Below are 23,623 nucleotides of genomic sequence, written 5' to 3'. Positions count from 1 at the left end.
TTTGCACTCAAAGTTGAATAAAATGTAGGTATGCTTATTGGTGAAGTGTGTCCTAACGTGCAAAGTGTGCAAAACTCAACTGACTCAAATCGGTTGCGTGTCTTCCATTGTGGTAGGTTTGGTTTACTGTGGAAACTCACTCAGCAGTGTAAGCAGGAATGTGATCTGGGTCAGTGTGGTTTGTGGAGCCTAGAATTCATATGGCTTTCGATAACACAGATTGCTTATTGTGTTTGGTTTGTGTGGCAAGGGTTTGGTAGGCAGGGGGGCTACAGGGGGGGCTTCTGTGAGAAGCTGCTAGGTGCTTCACCTATGTCAATAGAGCCAGTGCCAGCCGGCTCCAAGATGGACCCACTGCTGGCTCGGGCTGAGCCCATCAGCGGTGGTGGTAGCATCTCTGGGGTAACATATTTAAGAAGCAGGGGGGAAGCTGCACAGCAGCAGCTTGGAGAGAAGATTGAGAATATGAGAGAAACAGCTCTGTAGACACCAAGGGCAGTGAAGAAGGAGGGGGGACAGGTGCTACAGGCACCAGAATGGGCATTTCCATGAAGCCTGTGGTGAGGCAGGTTGTGCCCCTGCAGCTTATGGAGGTCCACAGTGGAGCAGATCCCCACCTGCAGCCCCTAGAGGACCCCATGCTGGAGGAGGCTGTGACCCCGTGGGCAGCCCAGGCTGGAGGAGGTTCCTAGCAGGATCTGTGGTCCTGTGGGGAGAGGACCACAGGCTGGAGCAGGTTTGCTGGCAGGGTCTGTGCCCCCGTGGGGAACCCACCCTGGAGCAGCCTGTGCCTGTGGGGCTGTGCCCTGTGAAAAAGACCCACGCTGGAGCAGTTTGTGGAGAACTGTAGCCTGTGGGAAGGACTCATGTTGGAGAAGTTCATGGAGGACTGTTTCCCATGGCAGAAACCCCACACTGGAGCAATGGAAGAGAGCAAGGAGTCCTCCCCCTGAGGAGGGAGTGACAGAAATGTGCGATGAACCGGCCACAAATCCCATTCCTTGTCCCTCTATGCTGCTGGAGGGGAAGGGGGTAGAGAAATTGGGAGTAAAGTTAAACCTGGAAAGAAAGGAGGGGTAGGGGGGAAGGTGTTTTATGATTTGTTTTACTTCTTATTATCCTACTCTGATTTGATTGTTAATAAATTCATTTCCCCCCAAGTCGGGTCTGGTTTGCCTGTGACAGTAATTGGCGAGCGATCTCACCTTGCCCTCATCTCAACCCATGAGCCTTTCCTTGTATTTTTCTCTCCCTTGTCCATCTTGGGGGGAGTGACAGAGCAGCTTTGGTGGGCACCTGGTGTCATAAAGCAATAACAGCAGCCATAAAAGTGGTATTTGCAATTAAGTCCTTTCTCATGCCTATGATTTACTTACATATCATCCCTGCTCTGTAGGATTGAAATGATATAGTGACTTCACTAACTGTGGACGAATATCATTGCACAGAAATCCATGCCTGTAGTCAGTCTTAAGCTGTAGGAGTTAAAAAAGATATTTTCTGGTAGTATATATGGCAATCTTTTGTGGAGACCAATAGACTTATGGGATATAGAATTTTCTTCCCCTGATGACTGCTTTCAGCTCAACCCATCTTGGAAACTTTCCGCAGATGTGAATGCGAGAACGTGTTCACCCCAATGGAAGGTTGACTTGTTAGAAAAACTTTGGTCCAGAAATCTTGAAGGTCCCTTATGAATAAAAGGTGCCTGTCTTTTCCAGTCTTCTAGGGAACAAAATTTTGCCTCCCACTAACTTTCATCATGGCTGGGCACTAGTTTATTTCCTTAGGTCTGTTGAAAAACTCTTGTTTAATAACTAATTCTTTTGGCAAATAACCTATGGAGGCTATTCAAGAAGAACCGTTAGATGTTAAAGGATCCTGTTTTCCATGTGAAAAGTATACTGCCTGTTAATGGCTGGAAGGCATACCCAAACAAATTCAAACAGGAAAGCAGACACGCATTGATTTTTCTATTTCTACAGTAAGGCTAAAGCTAGTTCTAATATTAGTATTTTCCAACAGTCCTGCTCTGATGGTGAGGACTGTTCCCACAGAACCTCTGAAAAGGACAGGTTTGGTCTCTTCTGTGTTGAAGGATAATATCTACCATCCCTGCTCCAGGGGGATCCATGGAAAAATCTATACCTTTCTTGCAGGAAAATGTTTCTGAAAGACATGCTAACAAAGAATTGTAGTTAAATTATATTGAACTAGGGGAAATTTACTTACTTTGTAGTGTATGAACCATTGTTCCTTTGATTTCTGCAGATTAGGGTGAGGTAAAACCTGGGTTCAAGTTTGAAGAAGAAACAAAAGCAAAGATCCAATTAAAATAAACTCTCAGATTCTAGAGTTATGTGGCAATTTCACTTGCCTCGAGTCTCAGGCTGCACTGTCCTTCAGAGCAGTAGTGGGAATGACATGGAGCAGTAATTCACCCAGGACTGCATTCACCAACATAATGCCAAATGCTACGTTCACACAATATATTGCTGCTACATCATGAGCAGACACGCAGAATAATCAAGCACCTAGGTGAATGTGGGGGCAGAACCACTGTTATCTTCATCTCCAGCTTCTTCTCTGATTCAAATGTGGACCGAAAATGCTATTTCTCGTATATTCCCCTAGGAATACATTTATTTATATGCCTACAGGTTTTTTTATTATCTAGTTATTCACGTCTTTGTGCATGTGACTACATAGATGTGCTGGTGTTCTTTCTGCTGTGTTTGTTGTGTGTAAAACCAAGGGAACAAATCTAAAATGTACTATCTGCTTTTTAATCTCCATTTTGTGTTAAGCAAGTAATAACACTTACCTTTTAGGGTGGAATGAGAGTTTTAACTGAGCCAAAACAGCACTTGATACATTGCGGGGATTTTTAGTGCATTTTCCATTATTGTTAGGCTTCAGGGAAGACTTAAAGGTTTCTAGATGGTGAATCTGAATGTTTAATTCTAAGGGGGTCTGGGTTTTTTCTGTGGAAAATTGAGACATTCAGAAATACAGCATCAGTCATAAATACACTCCCAGCTTTGCCTTTGGTACAGAATTCTTGTCTGGTCTCCTCTGCACTGTATTTTCAGTTGTTACCCTGAAGGGGTTTGAAGTGGCTGATTATCTGCTTTACCTGGTGCCCTGAGTTTCTGTGCAAGGATGGAGCACCATGACAGACGTAAGCATCGCTGCGGAAACCATGGTGCACGCAGCTTCTTTTTAAGCAGTCTCCTCAACACACAGGGACAATCCAGCTCCTGAATATGTGGGGTTTGTTTTGTTGTTGTTTGGAAATCATGGCAACAAATAGTATTTTAAGTGCTTCAAGGAAGATAATGAGATTCTTATCTGTATCTTTGTGGTTAGCTGCTCCAGTGGGTGAAGGGGAATTATGGCAGATGGCATACGTTTAGTTACTGTGAGAGGTAGTGGTCGTTGGTATCCTCAGCTGATTAAAGGTAAAAGGCAGCTTGTTTGCAGTGAGCCAGGGAAGTGCTTACAGAGATGAGCCGGAAAGGCCTTTCTGACACATGATCCTTTTCCTAAATACTCTGACCAGTGCTTTTAGGGGAGCTGTTCTTACTCTGAAAACATGGAATGCTACTGTGCATCCCGTTAGTAACGTTACCAAAAAATATCAGGTGGAATTTCTTCTCCTCCCTTTCCAGTTAAGCATAATGCTTAGATTTAGGCTTCTCTGCATGCACAGCTTAAGGTGCTCATTTCAGTAGTATTGACAGTCTGACATCTGCTGTGTCAGACTTGACAAGACAAGGAAAACTGTTTTCTTGATCTGCTCTTTCTGGCTTTTCTGCCTCCTTTTTCTAACTTGGGATGGGGTCATTAACCTTGTACCCACCAAGCCTTCTCTTCTCCAGGCTGAACAGTCCCAGCTCTTTCAGCCTCTCATCATAAGAAAGTTGCTCCAGTCCCTAATTCATCTTTGTAACCCTCTGCTAGACTCTCTCCAGTAAGTCCATATCTTCCTTTAACTGGGGAGCCCAACGCTGGACACAGCACTGCAGATGTGGCCTCACCAGGGCTCAGTAAAGAGGAAGGGTACCTCTCTTGACCTTTTGGCACTGCTCTTCCTAATGCAGCCCAGGATGCTGTTGGCTGCCTTTGTCCTGTGGATGCGTTGCTGGTTCATAGTCAGCTTGGTGACCCCCAGGATCCCAAGCTCTTCTGTAGAGGTGCTTTCCAGCTGGTGAGCTCCTGCCTGTACTGGTACCTGGGTAGGAATAACTTCCTACCCAGATGCAGGACTTTATATTTTCCCTTACTGAACTTCATGAGATTCCCTTCATTTTAATTCTCCAGCCTGTCCAGTCCCCCTGCATGGCAGCATGATCCTCTAGCGTATCAGCCACTTCTCCCAGTTCTGCGTTACCTGTGAATTTGCTGAGGATGCACGCTGTCCCAGTGCTAAGGCCATTAATGAAGAGGTAACTTCATGAACAAATAACAAAACACTGGGGCACACCGCTAGAGACTTGCCTTTAACCGGCCTTTCTGCCACTGATCACCCCCCCAACCCCACCCCACCCCCCAGGACTGGCTGTTCAGGCAGTTTTAAATCCAATGTCACTGTGCACTTACCTAGCCCATCCTTTTACAGCTTGTTGTTAAGAATGTTGTAGGAGACTGTGCCAAAAGTCTGGGAGTTGAACTGTCCACAGGTCTTCCCCCTGCAGAGCCCGCCAAGTCACTGCCCTGGTTACACGGTCACTGCTGAAGCCCATGTTAACGCTGTGATCGTGCTGCAGCGACAGCTTGAAAAACCAAAAAGTGTGGATGGAAATAAACTCAGTTCAACTGCCGGAGCGTGCAATTGTCCTCACTTAAAATGTGCTCCTTGTCTTCCCCAGAAAATGCTTTTGTTCTTCTGGATGATGTCAGACTCTGGCACGCCTTGTGGAGGCTGTGCCTGGGCCCGTGTCTCAATGGGCAGAGGCCCCAAGTGGCCACTTGGGTCTGCAATCTGCTCCAAAACAACCTCCTGCCCTCAGTCTTACATGCCAGTAAGAAGCACAGTTTGATGCATGTTCCTGTGAGCTTTTCATAAAAAGAATTTTTCCCTAAAATCTTTTAATTTAAAATCTTTTGACGAGTGCCTGAACACAGAGAAAATAGCAGTTTACGTCAAATGTTAAAAAGCTCTGTAAAAGCAACTGGCACATGGATACATAGTTGGAAACCTCTAGTTTGGGGCTTGTCGTATTCCTAACAGAAACCAAGCATTTTCCTAAGCTGTTCCCTACCACCTCCTTCCAAGAAACAACCCCCTCCCCCCCCCAACATTTACTTCTTTTTTTCCTCTTTCCATCCAGCAGAGGACCAGGAAAGGTCATTCTGATGCTTTTTCTGCTCTGAGTTTGCTATGTGTCCTCATGACAAGGAAATCTGGGGAGCAACCACCTGCCTGGTCCTGTTCTCTTGGAAGACTTCCAATTCTTGGCGAACACAGGCTGATGTAATTACATTGCAGCTCCTGCAGTGAATTTTCTTCCTTCATTTTTCCATCCAGGTGCTGATTAGCATCCAATTCCAGATATGACCGTGCTACCTAGCCATGTGTAAAACAAAGCTAAAAAGCAATTGATCTGTGTTGCCCTGACCTCCAGCTTCAACAGCTACTCTTCCTAAGCAGTAGACCTTGCCTGTGGCTCCAACAGCAAGCAGCATGAAGGTTCGTGCAATCCTTCCAACAACCCCCTTGCCAGCAACACTTGTTTTTACTGCTCAAGCAACTGTGACGCTCAGCTGAGTAGGAGGACCTTCTTGCTGTGCTCTCAGCATTGCCGTTTGCCCTGACCTGCCTGCCTGTGAATGATTAGCTGCTCGAAGCTGGAGATCCCTCTCCCCAGCACCAAGCTTCCTGTGCTGTCAGTCTGGGAAAGCATGTGGGAAGAGATACAGTGACTATGCCTTCTGGTTTTCACTTCTCACACAGCTGGGTGAAGACAATTTTTACATTGGTTGTTCAGGGAACCGGAGGAAGCATGTTTTACCTTCAGTACTTACAAAGGTGTTAGCACTGTTCTGGCATGACCCCAGCTTTCCCCAAAAGAACTAACAACCTGAGATCTTTTCTGTGAAGGCCAGTGCCTGAACAAGTCCCAGGACAGAAAAGTAACAACAGGGGCTCTAAACCTGCTTTTACTGAAAGTTGCTGTGCTGGCATGGGTGAAACTGAATAAGCAAGGTTAGGTAGAAAAATCTGTTGTTTATTAATTTTTAGGTACAAGAGGAACCGTTAAAATTGAGTATCTCTGTTCTTCCCTTGCAAGTCTGGTCTGCAGTTTCTCTCCCACCATAAAGAGATACTGCCTCTAGCTATAACAGCCCCACTCTTGCACTGGACCACCATCAGCACTGGAGAGGACTAAGCAGGCACTGCTGTTTAAGCAGCTGTGCTCACCTGCCCTGTCCCTGGCTGGTCCTTTCCACCCCTGTGGTCCCCTCACCTTATGGCAGACTGTGGCATTGACTGGTTCTTGCCTGCTGAGCTCCCTAACTCCGTTTGGTGAGCAGCTGCATAAACTTGTGCCAATGTCAGCGACGGGGATGTTGGGGAGGTGGGAATAAGCTGCCAGCTGTGGAGTGGGTAGGAGGGACTTTGAGGCCAGTTTCTAATGGCACAAAATGCCTAAGAAGCAACAGCATTTTGCTATGTACGAATCCTGCCAATACAACAAACTCTATCATGGGGGAGGGTGGGATTTCTCTTGTTTTCATCTCTAGCTCTGGTTGCTGCAGTACCTTTCCACTTTTGAACCCTTACCTTAAAGCGAGGATGTTTGTCAGCTGCCCTGAAAACACCTGGCAGGACAGGCCTATGTTTGCCAGTGCTCTGCCAGTCTGGGCACCTCAGCACACATTACTACTTCATGGATATCAGGGGATGTGGAAGCAAAAAGATGCAAAGCCTTCATAAGGGGTTCTGAAGTAATCCAGTCTTATTCTACCTAGCACGGGTGGATTTAGGGAAACAAATATATGCCACTATCTGCACCTTTGTCTGTGTGTTTATATACACGAAACAAGAACTCACTGTGAGCAACACATTTCCCTGATCATTTTCTCTTGCTGTTTCTACTTGTATGAATCACAGCATGCAGAAGAAAAGCAGGATGCTCTACAGATTGGTATGATAGTTTGTCAGTGGAATAACACGGGTTTGAATCTTTGTACCAAGCTTCAGAAATACTCTGAAGTCAGAGCATCTTTTGGTCTCGCAGTGTGCCCATTCACCATACTCAGAGGTAGAAGGGATGTGAAGAGACTTGTACTAGCAACTTGTAACACTGAAACAGTGGTAACGTGGAAGAGACACAGCTGGTAATACTGGAGCAGTCTCTCTGAGATCATTCTGCAAATGAACAGGATGTGAAAGGGGTTTTATGTAATCCTTTGGGGCAGGCTCACCAAGTGACAGAAAAGTGTCTGTAGTAAAACTGGTATATGCATAAAACCCCCACCAATAAACAAACAAACAACTCCCATAGAAAGGCAAGCAATCTTTTCCTGCTGACATGTTTTAACCCTGGCCAGCAAGTAAGCCCATCTCCTAGCCCCTTGCTCACTTGGTTCCCCCCAGTGGGATGGGGGAGAGAATCAGAAGAGTAAAAGTGAGAAAACTCATGGGTTGAGATAGACACTTTAATAGCTAAAGCAAAAGCTGCATACGTAAGCAAAGCAAAATAAGGGATCCATTCATTACTTCCCATGGGCAGGCAGGTGCTCAGCCACCTCCAGGAAAGCAGGGCTCCATCACACGTAACGGTTACTTGGGAAGACAAATGCCATAACTGTGAACGTCTTCCCCTTCCTCCTTCTTCCCCCAGCTTCATATGCTGAGCCTCGTATGGTGTGGGAGATCCCTTTGGGCAGTTGGGGTCAGCTGTCCCAGCCGTGTCCCCTCCCAGCTTCTAGTGCCCCCCCAGCCTGCTCGCTGCTGGGGTGGGTGGGAAGCAGAACAGGCCTCAGCTCTGGGCAAGCACGGCTCTGCAGCAATGCAAACATCCCTGTGATACCAACACTGTTGTCAGCACAGATCCAAAACACAGCCCCATACTGGCTGCTGTGAAGAAATTTGACTCTACCCCAGCCAAAACCAGCACGTTCTCCACCCCTTATCGCCTACTGTTTACGTCATGCTTAGGCCACACACTATCCAATACATCCTCATTAACTACCACCCCTCTTCCCATGCTTTGATATATACTCATAGATATCATTCTCTTAGTTTGTTGACCACCCCCCTGTGAAGCGTCCACAAAATGTTCAGTGAGTTCACTCAGTCTGTTTGGGTTCCATCTTTTATGGTGGTCACTCAGGACAGGAGAGGTGGTGTCTTGTGTGGAGTTATTGGGCACCAAAGCCAGATCAGGTTTGGTCACTGCTGCACTTGCACTGCTTCTGGTAAGGCTCATCCTCTGCTTGTTCGGGTGGTTCCTGCTATAGTACTTCCTATAACATGCAACTTAAATCGTGGGCTAGAACAATGTAAAGGTATATCCATCACAGTCTCCGCCCCAACCTCTTTGGACCAGACCATAGAGTTTAATACTGCAATGAACTCCTTTCCTTTTCCCAATCCGTCTTGGACTTATCCATGGAGGCAGTGCCTTAGGGATGTACCTGCTTAAAGTAAAGCCTTATCTATGAGCCACAGTCTCTTCAAGGGCACGCCTGCTGCAGCACAGACTTACCCACAGCCGCAGCTGCTTTGAGGTGCACCGGCTCCAGCATGGCCTTATCTGTGGGACGTAATCCCTTTGGAGGTGTACCTGCTCCAGTGTGGCCTTACCCACTGCCACAGTCCCTTCAGGAGAGTATCTGCTCCAACATGGCCTTACCGATGGCCATGGTCCCTTCGGGGGTGTACCTGTTGTGTTGTGGATTTAGCCATGGCCACGGATGCTTCAAGGTGTTCTAGCACAGCCTCATGCACAGCCACTGGTGCTTCAAGGTGTACCTGCTGCAGCATGGACTCATCCACAGCCACTGATGCTTCAAAGGGAACCTTTTCCAGTGTGGCCTTTTCCATGGGGCACAATGCCTTCAGAGCTGTACCTGCTGCGGCACAAACATAACCATGGCCACAGACACTTTGAGCTGTACCTGCTCTGGCCTGGGCTTATTCACGGCCACGGACGCTTTGGGGTGTCCTGCTCCTGCGTGGGCTCATCCACAGGTCACAGTCCCTTTGACTGGAGTTCACACTGGAGTTCCAGCCTGACCAGTACAGCAGCACAGAAGCAGCAGCCATGCCCTGGCCATCTGCCAGCCCCGGCGCGTCACCGTGGCTGTTATCAGAATGTTCCCGGGCACAGCACAGGGAGATGATAAGCAGTGCGGCAGTACAGCGGGCAGCAAATGCAACGAGCAGTCACTAATGAGCACTAGACTCTAATATACACTAAGGCAAGCGAGCCCCATGCAAGCACAGGAGCCTGGTGATTAATAGCTAAACAGCAATAACAACTATAAACTCAGTCTAGCATTTTCCAGTCAAATCTGTCATTATCATGTTGTGAGTACACCAGTAAGAAGATGTCCATCCCAGAAGGAGAGAAAGGAAGAAATGTTCTTAGTTGCTCTGGTAGTTGCCCAGGAGACTGGGCTGAAACTCTGACTGTAGAAAGCTTAGGTTGTTTTATCATCCTCCTGCAGAAGGAGGGTATACGGACTCTGAGGGTAAACGGACGGAGAAGCAGGGGCAAGGCTGGTTACAGAACCCTGTGGACTCTGGTTTGAGCCTGATGGAGGACACAGACACTCTGAGCCAGTTGAATGGCAACTGCCACAAAGGACGTGAGGTATTTCTCTTTCTGGCTGGAGATCTGCCCAACCTGGAGAAAAGGAAAAGAAAGGTAGTAAGCAGAGCTCAACAAGAACACACCTCGAATACCACTGATGCCGACGGGCTGTTGTTAACCTAGGGCACGTCTTCATTGGTATCGCTGAAATTTTGACTTGCCCTGCAGTTTGTAAAGAAAGGAAAGTTGACCCTTCACTGTGCACTCCCTTTTCAATATGCGTAGTATGAGCCAAGCAGAGTTGCAACTTTTCAGATGCTCTTAACATAAAATGAGGCAGCTGGTGGAGAAGCCGTGTGTTCATGTGTAGGTCTGTATGTGTAGGTGCTCAGTGCTTGCTTAGCTGCTGCAGAGGTGAGCTACAGCCGAGTGCCACTTGCATGCAGTCAGTTGACAGGCACTGTGGAAACTCTGTTACCAGGATAGCTACAAATATCAGATACAGTCAGTGTGGTTTTCTGCTTGCTGGCCTTTTCATAAAGCCGCTAGGTTACCACAAAGAATCAGCAGTAATTTTGTTTGCCTCTGAATCGTTTATTCTTCTAGGTCTTGTTTCTGAGTTCATTCACATTCTGTGTCAGCTCTGCAGAGACTCTTTTGTGACCAAAGAGCCCTTATGGGACAACAGATGGATGGAATGGGGCTGTGTCTGTAAATGTGAAAGGAGCAGTTTCACGACTCTGTGCCAGCAGAATCAGCCAGCACCCTGCAGGTGTTACTCTGCAGAAACCACCACAGGCAGTGATTTACACCAGTTTATCGGCTGCACCAGGAAAGGGTGAGGGGGCAGCAAGATAGTGGTAGGAAAGCTGCAGAAGGGAGGGAGTGCAGCGACATGGTATTTCCTTTTCTGTATAAAGCTAGTAACTATTCTATGTGTTAGCGTGCTGAGGTTAAAAAGCTTGATTTTTTTGTTACTGAGGTTTAGGGGAGGTTTTGGCCCTGGCGCCTTCGGTGCTGGCTCAGATGTGGGTAGAAGCAGTGAATGAACAATGACGATCAGGATCACGTTCCAGCTTTGTGGAAGCTGTGGAGTTCCCTGTTCCCTACCCTCTCCTCCTCCCGGCACTTGTAATGCCATCTAACTCAGCCTGGGACAGGCTTTCTTCTGGCCTGGCCGTCCGGGCAATTGCCCCATATTGTCAGCCTTAAACCTGGGCTGTGCGCACAAGGCACTGCAACAAAGCTAATAAATCTGGCTGAGATTCACTGATGCCCTCAGAACTGCTGTGGTTTGTGGATGCTTGTGCAGGCTTGCCCCCCTCCCCCAGCCCAAAAGCCTCCAGTGCCCAGATGAGTTTAGTACTTTGGCTCCTGCGTTTTACCTTCTCTCTAACATATTCAGTCCCCAGTTCTAAGTCCAGCTTGCTGGCTGAGAGCTAGAGATCTATCTAACTGATACCCCAAAAACGCTTGAATAGCTAATGGGGAAAAAAAGGAAAAAAAGAAGAAAAAAACTTAGTCTGGGATTGGAAGTGTTGTGCAAAGTGTAGAAAAGCCTGACAGCTCTGTAACCTAGGCACGTGAGACACACAAACACAGGGCAGCATGCCTAGCAAACATGCTCCTGCAGCAGCTTTCTACTTCTGACCTTATGTAAACTGACGTCTCACAGGAATATCATTAATGTCTTGTTGCGCGGATTTAGCAAATTTAATTACTTCCTCATCAATGTCCCCGATGAAGGGACTGGGCGCACCCTCAGCAAGTTTGCTGATGATGCCAAGCTGGGAGGAGTGGCTGACACACCAGGAGGCTGCGCTGCCTTCAGTGAGACCTGGGCAGGCTGGAGGGCTGGGCACAGAGGAACCTGGTGAAGTTCATCAAAGGCAAGTGTAAGGTTCTCCACCTCTCTGGATTATGCAAAGAGGTAAATGAATGTGAGGCTTACATCTCAGGATTCTAAAAAATTCTATGCTTCATGTAGCAATAACTGCTCAAGCTCAAATATTCTCTCTCTTTCCCTCTCCCCCTTTTTTGTAGCTGTTGGTGAAACACTTCAAAATTCTTGCAGTGAAAATGAGACATGCTCAAATTTAGCTTCAGTCCAGCGTGATCATCCGGGGAATTTTGCTGCTCATTAGTATGCAAGAAAATTTCTTCTGATATAGCTTATTCCCTAAGACATGATACTTAAATACTAGTATACAACATATTTGAAATAGAGTGACCTCATTTTACACAATATTAATTATTTCCTCTTGCATTCTATGTTAGATTTGGTTTTACAAAAAAAGATTGATACTTACATGAGTGATAACAGCATCTCTAGCTGCACTAGAGAGATGATGGAAGACATCGCTGACAAGGCTCAGGTAGGCTCTGCCCTGCATGCCATGTTTCTGCACTGTTATACCGGCTGCACTGCAGATGTTTGCTCCCTTCTCCTGAGCACTGTGGTACCGCCGAGTCCCTGCTGCGTGTCTCATTGCTGACTGAGGCATGCTCGAGTTTCTTCCATTTCTGTTCAGGTCCTGAGTTAGAAATAGGCCCAGACAGCTCTGCAGGTCGAAGCTGCCTTGGCTTGTGCCAGCTTCTCGTTGTCCTAGGAAACAAGACACCAGTACCGTAAGTGTGAGGACGAGGCTGTTTTGGGAATGCAGTTTTGTGCTGTAGGAATGTAAGAACAGAATTTCCCCCCTTTACTTGGTAGAGAAACAAAAGAACCTAGGGCTTTACGTCTGTAATCTCACAAGAGCATGGCCAGAGCTGGCCATGCTCCAGCCAGCACCAGAGAGCTGCCAAGAGCCCGGCAAAGCATGGAGCACGGGCGACTTGGACACAGGAGTTAGTTCTGCCTCTGCGGTGTTTGCGCTGTCGTTTTGGGCAGCAGTGGCACTTTGTGACAGAGAGGCTAGCTCCGATGATGGGCCACACTGCCAGACTGCTGCCAAAGCTCCTGAGCAGTTACAACAGCCGTCCTGTTCTGCTGTCCTGCAATACTTGCTGCATTTCTGCACTGGACCTGCCTTCCCTGGCTTCCTTTAAGCAGGACAAAATGGACCAAAAGTCTGGTTCCAAGCTCAGAAAAAATATCTTGCTGCTTCTTTAATCTTCATAGCTTGGTAAATCTTTGTTCAGATTCCTCAATTGGGTGGAAATAAAAAGGAACCATTATGGCAGCAGGGAGAAGGTCCCTAACGCTCAGCTATGGACTCCCTTCCCCGCTGCCCCAGCTGCGGTGTTACAGACCTCAGACAAATCTCCATGGACATGTGCTGAACTGGCGTGTTTGTGACAGACTAAGGTGACTGTACATGACACGAATTAGTGCCAGAAGCCCTGCCAAACTTCCCCAGGGCTGGCCAAAGGGGATTGTGTGTATCATGCCCCATACATACCTTCTATCACAGAAGCCGTAGAGGTGAAGAACAGCGAGCAGGAGGAGGAGGCCCAGGAGACTAGCAAGGCTGGTGACACAGCAAAGAAACCATGCAACCTTTACAAAGACTAAAGAGAAACAGTTGTTCTTTCAGGTACATCTCAGACTGTTTGCTTACCCCGTGCCCCTGTCAGGATGGTATCACGTAGGCAACGCTCTCTTTGTGCTGTACTTCAGAGGGTGACCTAAGGCAGCTGGGACACAGTGCCAGGCAGAACTGGGAATAAATAACGCCCTCCCATGCACTCGATGGAGGACCCTAGTCTTTTGCTGTAGGGGCACTAGCTAGGTCCTCCACGTCACCACTTCCCATAACCCAGCCGCAGGCCTTGCATGTGCATCCCAGCAAATTTCAGCTCTGATTCTCTTCCAACCGAGTACTTCAGTGAAGTACATATTGTTGCACACAACTTCCCAGCAATGCCTTCCACTTCACCACCTAAAGCGTTCACCTACCAGCCAGTACTTGGAAGCTGAAAGCTGGTTTTCAGTCTCCCCGTCACAACCTACATGTAACCCAACAATGAGCAAGATGTAATGGTACCGCTGGGTTACAATGCATAGATCTGGGTGACCATACCATTTACATCTCTGTGTGTCATGAACTTCTGAATAATCCTGCCTTTCCATTCAGCCCTGTCGGTGGAAGGGGAGACCGCTACATCCATCTTTCCTAGAATTTCACAAAGGACTTCACAGTTCTGACAGCACTGCTATTTATCCTTCCCCCTCCCAACAAATTTCTCACTGGAAATTTCAGCTCAGCTGCAGAGTTCCTGCTGCAATCCTGCCAGTGCCACTGATGATTTCATCAGTGCATGAACCAGGGTTTTAAACATAAACGAACAAAGAGAAGCTTACCTGGGGGAGGACAGCCTACGTCCATGCTCTGGTTCCACACTGGGTGGGACATGAAGCAGGTTGCATTAGTCACGTTGGTGCTATATGCTGCGAACTTGCTGAGAACAGTCACTGTCCCGTTGTCATGGGCTTCTTCCCTGGGGGGGGAGTTGCTCTCTGGGACCCACCAGATCTGAGCAGCCGGCCTCCCTGCCCCTGCCTCGCACACCGGCCTCCCATCGTCATCATCACAGCGCACGGTCAGCCTGGGGGGGACTGCAAAGCATCAGGGGGGGGAGATGCATGGAGTTAGTTTGCTGCAGTTGGGATATGATGTTCTTGTTCTCTACCTAAAATGTACAGTGCAAAGAGGAGAAGAAGGTTGGAGGCGCCACCCCGTTACAGCGACATGGGCCAAAGTCACAAGAGACCAAGATCGTGCCTCCTTTTTCCCTTTTGGACAACTCTCCCCCATTCAGGTGAGTCACCGCAGCCATGTGCCATTAGAGGAGGTTTTCTTGGACATTGCAGGGGGGCTTATCCCAAGCGCAGGGCTGAATTAGACTTTTGTGCTAAGCAGCCATAGTACATGTGGTTTAAGATGTATCTGAATGCCAGCATGAGAGGAAATGGGTCCCCTCCTACGGTCTGGGTAAGAACAACCCAGGAGAAAGAATGCAACAGAAGAAAGAAAGGGGCAGCGGGCACAAACTGAAACGCAGGAGGTTCCATCTGAATAGGAGGAAAAACTTCTTTACCTTGACAGTGACAGAGCACAGAACCGCTACCCAGAGAGGCTGTGGGGTCTCCTGCTCAAGACATTCAAAACCCACCTGGACCTGATTCTGTGCAGCCTGCTCTAGGAGAACCTGCTTTAGAGGGAGCTGGTCTAGGTGATCTCTAGAGGTCCATTCCAGCCCTGACCATCCTGTGATCCTATCTTTGACAGAATATCTCAGCACTTGGAAGTGTTACTGTCAGGTGCTTTAGTTCTCTTAAATTAGTCTATGGGATAAGTGGATGTGTGTGCAGGGTCCTCTTTTAGTATACTGGAAATTGCTTCACACCTCTTGCTTCTAACTAGACAGTGGAAAAGGGGGTAGCAGAAGGGAGAAGAGGTTTGGGAAGTAAGAAGGGAGACACACAGCTACTACCAATGAAATGCATGACACTTTCTCCCAGCAAGAAAGGTCCTTTTCTTACTGCACACTTCCCCTGGTGCATGGAGAGAGGAGCTTTGTACGTCCAGGCACAGACAGGGTCCTTTGCAGAACTGTAAAATGAGGAAGGAGCCCCTTACCCAGCACGGTCAGGTGGTACATCTCATGGAAATTCCCTTCTGTTGCTACTATTTCGCAGGTGTAGTTTCCCTCATGGGCTATTCCCACTTGCCGTATCTCAAGGGCAGGATCCCAATCTGGTCTGGATCTCCAGTTTATGCTGTCACTGCAGTTTGTTCTGTCTGTCTTGTGGTGATCAGCCCTGTATCCCAAGGTGCAGGGCCCTCCAACCTTGGGGCTCATTTTCCATATTATCATAGTTGTATTTGGTCTGGGAGTGCAGGTGAGCACAGAGGTGCTACCTACCATTGCTGACACTTCGAGGTTCCCTGCAGGAGAGAAAGGAGAAGGACATGTGAGAACGTGCCAGGGACATCACCCATAGCCTTGGAGTTCTGCTCTGTGCTTCACAGAGAAATGTGTGCATGGTCACACACCAGCGTGCGGTCCTGTCCGTGCCACCCCAAAGCTGCATCTCTTTTCTTAGGCTGCAGCAGGTCTCCAAACTCGTGGCTGTGTTCACGTACATTGGTCCTTGTTTTCACTCCCTCCCTTTGTAAGCTCCCTTCGCTAGGACAGTGGATAAATAACCTGGCTGGGAGGCAGCGTCTGAATGAGCTGCAGAGCCCATCTGTACAGGGAGATCTCTCAGGTTGCTTTTCCCTCAGCCACACTGCCCAGTACAGCAGAAAAACGCACGTTTGAAGATATTCACCCCGCTTTTGTGCTGGATATAAGCAGCCCTCTTAACCAGGTCAAGCACAGGTGGCAATTTGTGCCCTGCCACTCCAAAGCTTCTATGAACCAAACTCCCTGATTACAGTGGTGACAGATGAAATAGAAGAGCATAACATGTAACTGGAAAGAAAACACATTTGTGTTTGCTTTTAGATGCAGAGATCCCCAATAGACTCAAGGTCACTGCCTTGTGACCTGCCTCACCTGTCCTAACAAAAACAAACAAGAAAAACAAGCAAGAATTTGCATGATTAATGTAGAGTAGGGAGGAGAAGGATTATTATAGCTACATCTTCAGATCCCACATTTTTTTAATTAGCTTTTCTGTGTATTTAACTGAGTTTGCAAGGGGCAAAGAACCTTCCCATTAAGTCTTACTAAAATTTTCATCTGAATCTAGTGTTGTAAAATCCCAGTATACTTCATTTGCCAGGACAAATCACTGATACCTAAAAGTAAAGCTTGATAAGGTGCTCAGACTGATCAGAAAACCTCCTATCAAACATGTCTTTAATAAATGTGTTAATTATCATGAAAAATACCATTCTCCAAGAAAATCATTACCGGTTTTCATCAAATCAATGAAAAGCCCCAGTTCAGCATTTTATTGGCTGACAAGTGAAAAGATCTAGTTGCAGCTAGAAATGTTTTGATTTGCAGGTTACTGGTTTTCCATCAAAAAGTCCCTTAAGAAATTTGTAAAGACCCCTTGTCCTAGATTTTTTCTTTCCCAAAGAAGAACTAACTCAGTAAACATCACTCTGACACATTGCCTTTTCCTCCTCTGCCCTTACCGGTACCATCAGAAGTACCTGTAGCTCCTGTGACCACAGCGATGGTGAGCAGAGCAATGGTGTACACGTTCTCCCCGACAACTTTCAAAGGAGCTCTTGTGTTTGTGAGCAATGTGGGTTTCTTGCACCATCCCACTTGCTGTGAGCTCCCCATCATCCCCTGCCAGTGATCCTCAGCAGCCGGAGTCGCTGCTCTTCCTGCGCTCCTGACAGCCCCGCAGCGCGGAAACAAAGATGTGGCTCATCTTCCTACTATTGAGCTTCTTGTGCTTCGGTGAACAGAGAGGAAATGGTTTGGTATTTGCTTTCTGACCACTGGCCTTCTGTCTTGTGTTACTGTGAGAAGACAAACTCTATTGCAGAACTTGCACAAAGTCTAAGCAGTGTGATTTTTCATGCCTGGCTCTGATTTCACAGCAAGAATTTGATCACTGGGAATTGGGGGAAGGATATTCTTAGCCTACCACTTAAAGGATGCTCAACATACTCCAAGAAATCTCTTAAAACAAATCCCTCTTCCTCCCCAGTTTATTCTTGCCCACATACCTAACAGGCTATGACCTTTTCTCTAAAAGTCACTGCCGATTGCTTCTCCCCTGCAGGGAGGGAGGGCAGATAGGTGCATGGTAAATTTATATAAGAGCTCTGTTTCTCTGATGATAGTAAATCTACAGATAGACTGAAGTTACTTTTTTTGCACCACTGTTTTGTTTGGTTTTCAAACTGTTTGTTATTATATTGCCCCCATACATACACATGTGAACACTGAAGGTCATTCCAGTGGTCAGCTGCAGGATTTTGTTTAGAGCCAAAAAAGTCCCTTAGTTTTCACAAGGTCCTTGAGCTTTCCCCAAGCTACTACTGTCAATCTTCCCGTGTGATTAAGACTGTTGTCTTATACCAGCAGAGACAGCTTCCCTAGATATAAGATGAACCTCCCTGAAAATGAATGCACTGAACTTAATTTTATCAGAAAAATGTTAGCTTCCCCAAAGTTTGAAGCCACCAAGCTGAAATGTGTTGGTGACTATCTGCTTGTTCCAAGAAGAGAACTCTGCCTCCATAACTACAGTTAGAGCAGATTTATGCATTTCCATTGCTGTGCTGAAATGTGCCTGGAAGGGCTTCAGTTCTGTTGGCAGAGAGATGCAAGACATCCACGAATGGAGGGGATCACTGGCCAGCAGGCAACCGCGTCTCTTCCCCCAGCCGAACAGTGGGTGCCATTTAACTGAGAAGAGGCACAGCACCCATTAATGACTCAAAAGAAAATCTAGGTAAGGTCAAAGAGAAAGTTAGGTAACCTGTGTTTACAGTTCTTATATTCAGAAAAGCCAACGACAGCAATACAATGAAATCTTCATCTCTGCTGGCTGTGGTTGCTGCAGTTACACTTTCCGAAAGTCACTTTGTCAGACAATTTTAGGCAGCTATCAGCATCTTGGTCAATGCAGGTTCTGCTCCAGTGCTGTGCGGATTGGTGGTTAAGTGCAAAAACCATTTCTCATGTTTAGAGGTAGATGCAAAGATCACATTTAGATCCCTGCAGTGCAAGACATACCATAGTTTCAGCCACAGATGTGGGTGGTGTAGCTCAGCACTAATTGGCGGAGGTAGCAAGAAATAATGGTCCAAGTCATGAAAATCAGAAGCTTTCAGGGTCCTAATCACTTGGGATTTAATTGGGAGCAATGCACCCAGGCACCTGGAAGAATCTAGGGTCATTTTAGAAACAAAGACAGGAAAACTGATGGAATGAAAGGGAGAATTCCCTACAGCACATGGTGCAGCCTTGTCCAATTATCTTTGGGGTAAGGTCTAATATTTTGGATTTTGGGGTTGTTTTTTTTTTTTTTTTGCTAAAGATTCTGCTTGCTCTCTGATAACAAAGCTGATGGCTGAAAAAATCATGTTTGTATTTTTTTAATTAGCCTTTTGGGTTTTGAATCTTCAGATTACAGTCTGGCCACAGCACAGCAACTTACTGCATGACTATGAAGAGTGGAAAGGTTTTATATGGGCAAATTGGCAGAGGGAGGATTGATGGGGTTGGTTTGATTTTTGGAAGCCCAAACCCTTGGTCTGACACTCAGGCTGGAGCCAGACAGCATGACAGTATTGTGGCAAGAGCACCAGTGTTGTGCCCCAGGCAGCAGATCCAGGGAACTGATCTGCTGGACCTGGGTGTTCTCCATCCACCTCCAGCACAGCCCTGGAGCTGGTTGTGTCGTTCAGTGTTAGATAGTTTCCTCCTCAGCTCAGAAGACTTCTGTGTTTGAGAGCCTGTTTTAGTTGAGGTCATAGAGTACCATGAATGACTGGCCTGATAACCTGTTTCCTTTGTGTCATTTCTCACTTGCCACCTTGGGTTTTTTGAGCCATTCTGCAAGAGCAAAGGCCTGGCAAAGGGCTCTACCCGTACATCATCCCCTTAGGAGAAGGACTCAGCCTCCCCCGCCTCTCCCCCAGTTGCTGATGTACCACATCCAACCACCCTCCTGGGTCTTTCAGAACATGCTGCTATGTGGTTGCTCCATGGTTATTAGCGGCTCATCCCCTGGAGAGAGCACAGTTTTGCAAACGCTGGCTTCATGCTGCTGCTGCTGCTGCTGTGCAGTCCATCTGTGAGGGCTTTTGTGGGAGCACAGGCTCTAGCTGTGCTTTCCTCTCATCTCCTGGCCAAAGCAAGCAACAGCACTCACCTTGAGAAGTTGTTTTTGGTGTTGTTTTTTTTTTTATGAACAAAAACCCCAGAACAGTTCACTTTCCAGGATCTTCATTGTTGCTTTCTAGTATTGATGTGGTAAGTTTGGGTTAACTTCTAATGGAGCATTTGTAATTCCTGAAGTAGGACATTTCCTTTTGGGAATTAAAAGGCAGGCATTTGCTGAAGCTATTACTGGATTTATAAATTATCAAATAAACACTTTGCTTGCATCAGAAATGTTTTTGGGCCAGATCATTAGAGAATGTTGTAATCTGAGCAAACACGCCATAGATCTGCAAAGGACAGAACAAGACCATCCCCACCAGCTCTTACAACATAAAACTCAGAACGGTGGGGCTATGTGAGCCATAGTAACCCTGAATTGCACCACATGGCAGCCTGTGGATGCTACGTCCGCAACAATTTCAGTATGCTAAAAAGGGCAATCTCAAGCTGATGAGGCAGTAAGATTACATTTCTAGATGATTATCATAAATAAACCAGCGGTAGGTTGTGGGATCTCAGCCATGCAACACTAGGTTCTTGCATAAGCTGGTACTTTGCTTGGAAATTTGTAGTAGGAATTCTATTGTTTGAACCCTTTTTTCCCCATGCCACTGCACTGTTTTAGCACAGATACGGATCATATGAAGGCAGGAGCTCTGCTGATAAACCTGGTTAAAGATGTGGAGTACAGAAGTGTCCTCACATAGCTTTGTCTGATAGTCTGAATGTCTCTGCAATAAAATCACTGTATGATATGAGTTACAGCAAGTATGGGGAGGAAACACATGTCACTGTCTTCTTTCTTTACCAATTCCTTTATTTTGAGAATTACCTGCTGCTACCATGGTCCTGGTCACAGCCATAGAAACCGGCATTAAGGAAACGAAATTTTTTCCCCAAATCATTTCTTGATTTAATGGTTATATGGTTCTCCATCCCACCTGCACCGGTCATGGAAGGTTCTCCCTTTTCAATGTCCTCACCAGTCCATGTTATTGGCCCTTCTATTTTTTCAGCCCAAACTCATGGGGTTTCTAATGGATTTAGTGGCCTTAAGATGCAGAATTTTCTCCTCTTGTGTATATTCACTGTGCTAGTGACCACGGCTAACTGAGCAAATGGATGGAGCAGTTCTGTCTTCTGCTCTTTGTCTCTCCTCAAAGGCCGAAGTGCAAAAACAAATGCTGCAGCAGGGGTCAGACCAGGTACAAATGGAAGAGATTAGTTGAATTTAGATGAATATCATAAAGAAAATTTCAGTTCTGTCAAGCCAGTGGTAACTACATTTCAGCTAGGACTAGCAGTGTTGGCTGCTGCACGAACAATAATGCCTCTCTCTTCCATTACTTTCCTTGAGAATTTTTTAAAAACTTTCCCACTGAGTACTTGAATTTTATTTTTACTTTATAATTTTTTTTCTGTCTCAAAATATCCAGTCCTTGAGAGGTTTCTGGTTTTGAATTCCTTCTTGAGGAAAGAGAGACACTCACCCCCCACCCCTCGCCCTTAAAATAATTTGCCTAGAGAAAATGCAGAGCTGTTTAGTATTTTATACAAGTAATTTATCCTTTAAAACTGTCTATCCTAGTAACTTTAATTGCTAAACCACCTTCCAAGTGGAAGTGGAATTCCAATTGGAATACATAGGCTGTATTTTAGGGGAAAGCACAGATTTGGACACAGTTAGTAGTGTTCTTAATGTCACAGAAAAGCAGAAAGGTTCCTGCATGTCCTTTCTGGTATGCGTCCTGGTGACAGTATTTGGTCTCTGTTCCTCGTCTTGGAAAAGGTGCTCAAAAGCCCAGTTGCCTTTGGCTCACAATACTCGAGCTGACTGCCCCAAACACACAAGGAGCCCCCATGCTCTCCCAGAACTCCATCTCCAGCTGGTCTCACAGCTCTGCTTCTCCAAGAAGCATCCGAGGTGAATGACAGTTTGACCTGTCACACGATGCTGGGATAGACAAGATCAGACCACAACAGACAACTGATGTTTCTATTTCCTTCCAGCTTCATGCTTCAGACCATTTCTTTGGGATTATTTTGACCAGTTCTTTGGGATTTAAGGTCGGTGTCAATGGTTATAGATCCCTCTTTCATACTCCAGAGGAATGACTGCTAGAGTTTTTCATGTGGACTGAATTATTTTTGTAGTCATTCCCTAACATCTGAACTACATAACCCACAACTGAAAAGAGACATCTGCTGCCACAGACATGAGCCATAGGCAATTTTAGTCTGAATGCCTAATTTTTGGCAACAATACACAGAATAGAAACTAGTCTTTCATGGGAGATATGAAGTAGGCTTCAATGATGTTTTACCAGTTCTGTCCACAGTAACCTGCCATTTCCAGTCTCCATACCATCTGCTTCCAGAGAACCTACACTGCAGTTTGGTCCAGGAAAAAAAAAAACCCACCACCTTCTGTTGAAATGCACTGTTCTGATCTTCAGGTTTGAGATGCGGGTCTACTGGATGCTCTTATTTATCCAGCCTTTTGCTAAAATTAGATATATTCAGAAAGTTCTATGCCATTTTAATCTGTTCCCGTCGCCTATGTAGGTACTGTCACATTAAAAAGGGAGAGTTAATTAGTGGCTAGGGCACTGTGAACTGAGCGCTGTTCACATCACCATGCCTGCACATGTGCTGTTACACGGGCCCATCAGTTTCTCTGCTGCCTTCCCTCGTGCCTCTGGCCAGCTGGTCTGGGGGTACTGTGCTGGAGAACACGGGCACTAAGGGCAACCACTGCAGGGCCATTTCAAGCAGGCAAGCCTACTGCCAGCGGCGGTGAGCTGCACGGGACGCTGAGGCAAAAATACCTAAGAGCACTTGCTCTGTTTCACGTGCCATGGTTTGGTATAGAAACGTGGAAATCTGCCTGCTGGAGTCGTTATGAACATCATCTCTGGCCAGTGTTGGGGTTTTTTTCTGTTACTAGATTCACCACAGATTTTAATTGAATTAGGTGGCTGCATTACCACAAAAGAAAGAAAAAAATAGCAGTGTTGCTGAAGTGATTCTTGAACAGTTTATTTTTCTGCTTTTTTTTCTCTACATTTACCTACTGTTACTTCCACCACTGGGGAGAGGCCAGATCTGTAGGTTTCAGGCTGGCTGGGAATCAAAGCTCATCTGTAGATTTATTTGGGAGCACTTTTCTGAGCATGCACGTAGCAGCCAGCGATTGCGAGTTGTCCTGAGCTACGCACGTCTGAGCTCCACCTTGCTGTGAAGGGAAAATTTAAGAGGACTTAATTTATAGGAATAAAGTAGGATACAGGGGTTTTTCCCTTAGTTTTACACCGTTAGCCTGTCACCAGTAACTGCTTCCACTGACCATAAATTTGAGAAGAAGCATATGCATTTCAGTAGAAGCTTGTCTTCGTAGGAAAGAGTTGAAGAAACCGCTCATGAGAAACATGTAGGTCGGTGGCTGGACTTTTCTTAGGGGACAGAAGTTCCTTCCGTAGAGCCTTGTAGCGGGGATCAACTGGGCTCAAAGGAAAGCAGGTTACAGACCGCGTTATCTCCTAACGGTCCTTCCTGGCCTTACATCTTTTCACTGTAATAAAGAAACCAGCCAGGTTTACAGGGCTTTACGCAGAGGACGGTGGCTGCAGAGGAAGGATGGGTCTCGGAGCAATGGCAGTGTCCCCCAGGACCCTCGGGGGGGCGAGGTCGCACATCGGAGCCGCTCCCGGAGAAGCGACCCGGGCAGCAGACGGGACCGGCCGCAGGGCGCTGCTGCTCCGCCCGTTCCGCGGCCACCGCGGCTCCCCGCGCAGCGCCCGCGGCAGCGCAGCGCCGTCCGGTGCCCGGCTCGGGTCTGCCCAGGGCCGGCATGAGCCAGAGCAAAGCGCGGAGCCCAGCCCGGGGAGCCCGGCTGCTCGCGGGGGCGGTGCGGGGGCTCCCGGGCAGGCTGCAGCCACCCGCGCCCCGCACCAGGCCCAGGCTCGGCCGCACCCGGGCCCCGCTCCGCCCGTTCACCGCCCTCCGGGGCCGCCCCGCGCCCCGCTCCGCCCCGCTCCGCCCCGCTGCCC

At 47.1% G+C, this 23,623-nt stretch overlaps 1 protein-coding gene and 1 long non-coding RNA gene across 5 annotated transcripts in view; one reads left to right on the top strand and one right to left on the bottom strand.

Moving 5' to 3' along the window:
• The window catches only part of LOC308066432, a 79,261-nt gene extending 63,922 nt beyond the window's left edge, over positions 1 to 15,339 (top strand). For all 4 annotated transcript variants that reach the window (XR_013929148.1, XR_013929149.1, XR_013929150.1 and 1 more), the window contains one exon: positions 14,413 to 15,339. This is a non-coding gene — a long non-coding RNA (uncharacterized lncRNA). The remainder of the gene's footprint in view (positions 1 to 14,412) is intronic.
• Positions 645 to 23,548, bottom strand: LOC308066413 (cell surface glycoprotein CD200 receptor 1-B-like). Its single transcript, XM_080393675.1, has 6 exons — positions 16,862 to 23,548; positions 15,350 to 15,658; positions 14,071 to 14,325; positions 13,169 to 13,277; positions 12,077 to 12,372; positions 645 to 9,860 (listed from the first exon to the last, which is right to left on the bottom strand). Exons 1-5 carry the CDS (start codon positions 17,016 to 17,018, stop codon positions 12,105 to 12,107), a joined length of 1,098 nt encoding a protein of 365 aa, XP_080249801.1. The 5' UTR covers positions 17,019 to 23,548; the 3' UTR covers positions 645 to 9,860; positions 12,077 to 12,104.
• Positions 23,549 to 23,623: the final 75 nt, after the last annotated feature.

The sequence above is a fragment of the Falco punctatus genome (genome assembly GCF_963210335.1).
Source record: "Falco punctatus genome assembly, chromosome: 6".
NCBI lineage: Eukaryota > Metazoa > Chordata > Aves > Falconiformes > Falconidae > Falco > Falco punctatus.
The sequence above is the reverse complement of the archived record's forward strand: the minus strand, read 5'-3'. Positions and strand labels throughout refer to the sequence as shown.

Excerpts from the sequence above, each read along its gene's own strand:
- LOC308066413 (XM_080393675.1), bottom strand. The coding sequence starts at position 17,018 with ATGATGGGGAGCTCACAGCAAGTGGGATGGTGCAAGAAACCCACATTG. Across the intron at positions 15,659-16,861 it reads AGGTACTTCTGATGGTACCG|GGAACCTCGAAGTGTCAGCA; the intron begins GTAAGGGCAGAG and ends TCTCTCCTGCAG. Across the intron at positions 12,373-13,168 it reads TACGGCTTCTGTGATAGAAG|GACAACGAGAAGCTGGCACA; the intron begins GTATGTATGGGG and ends CTTGTTTCCTAG.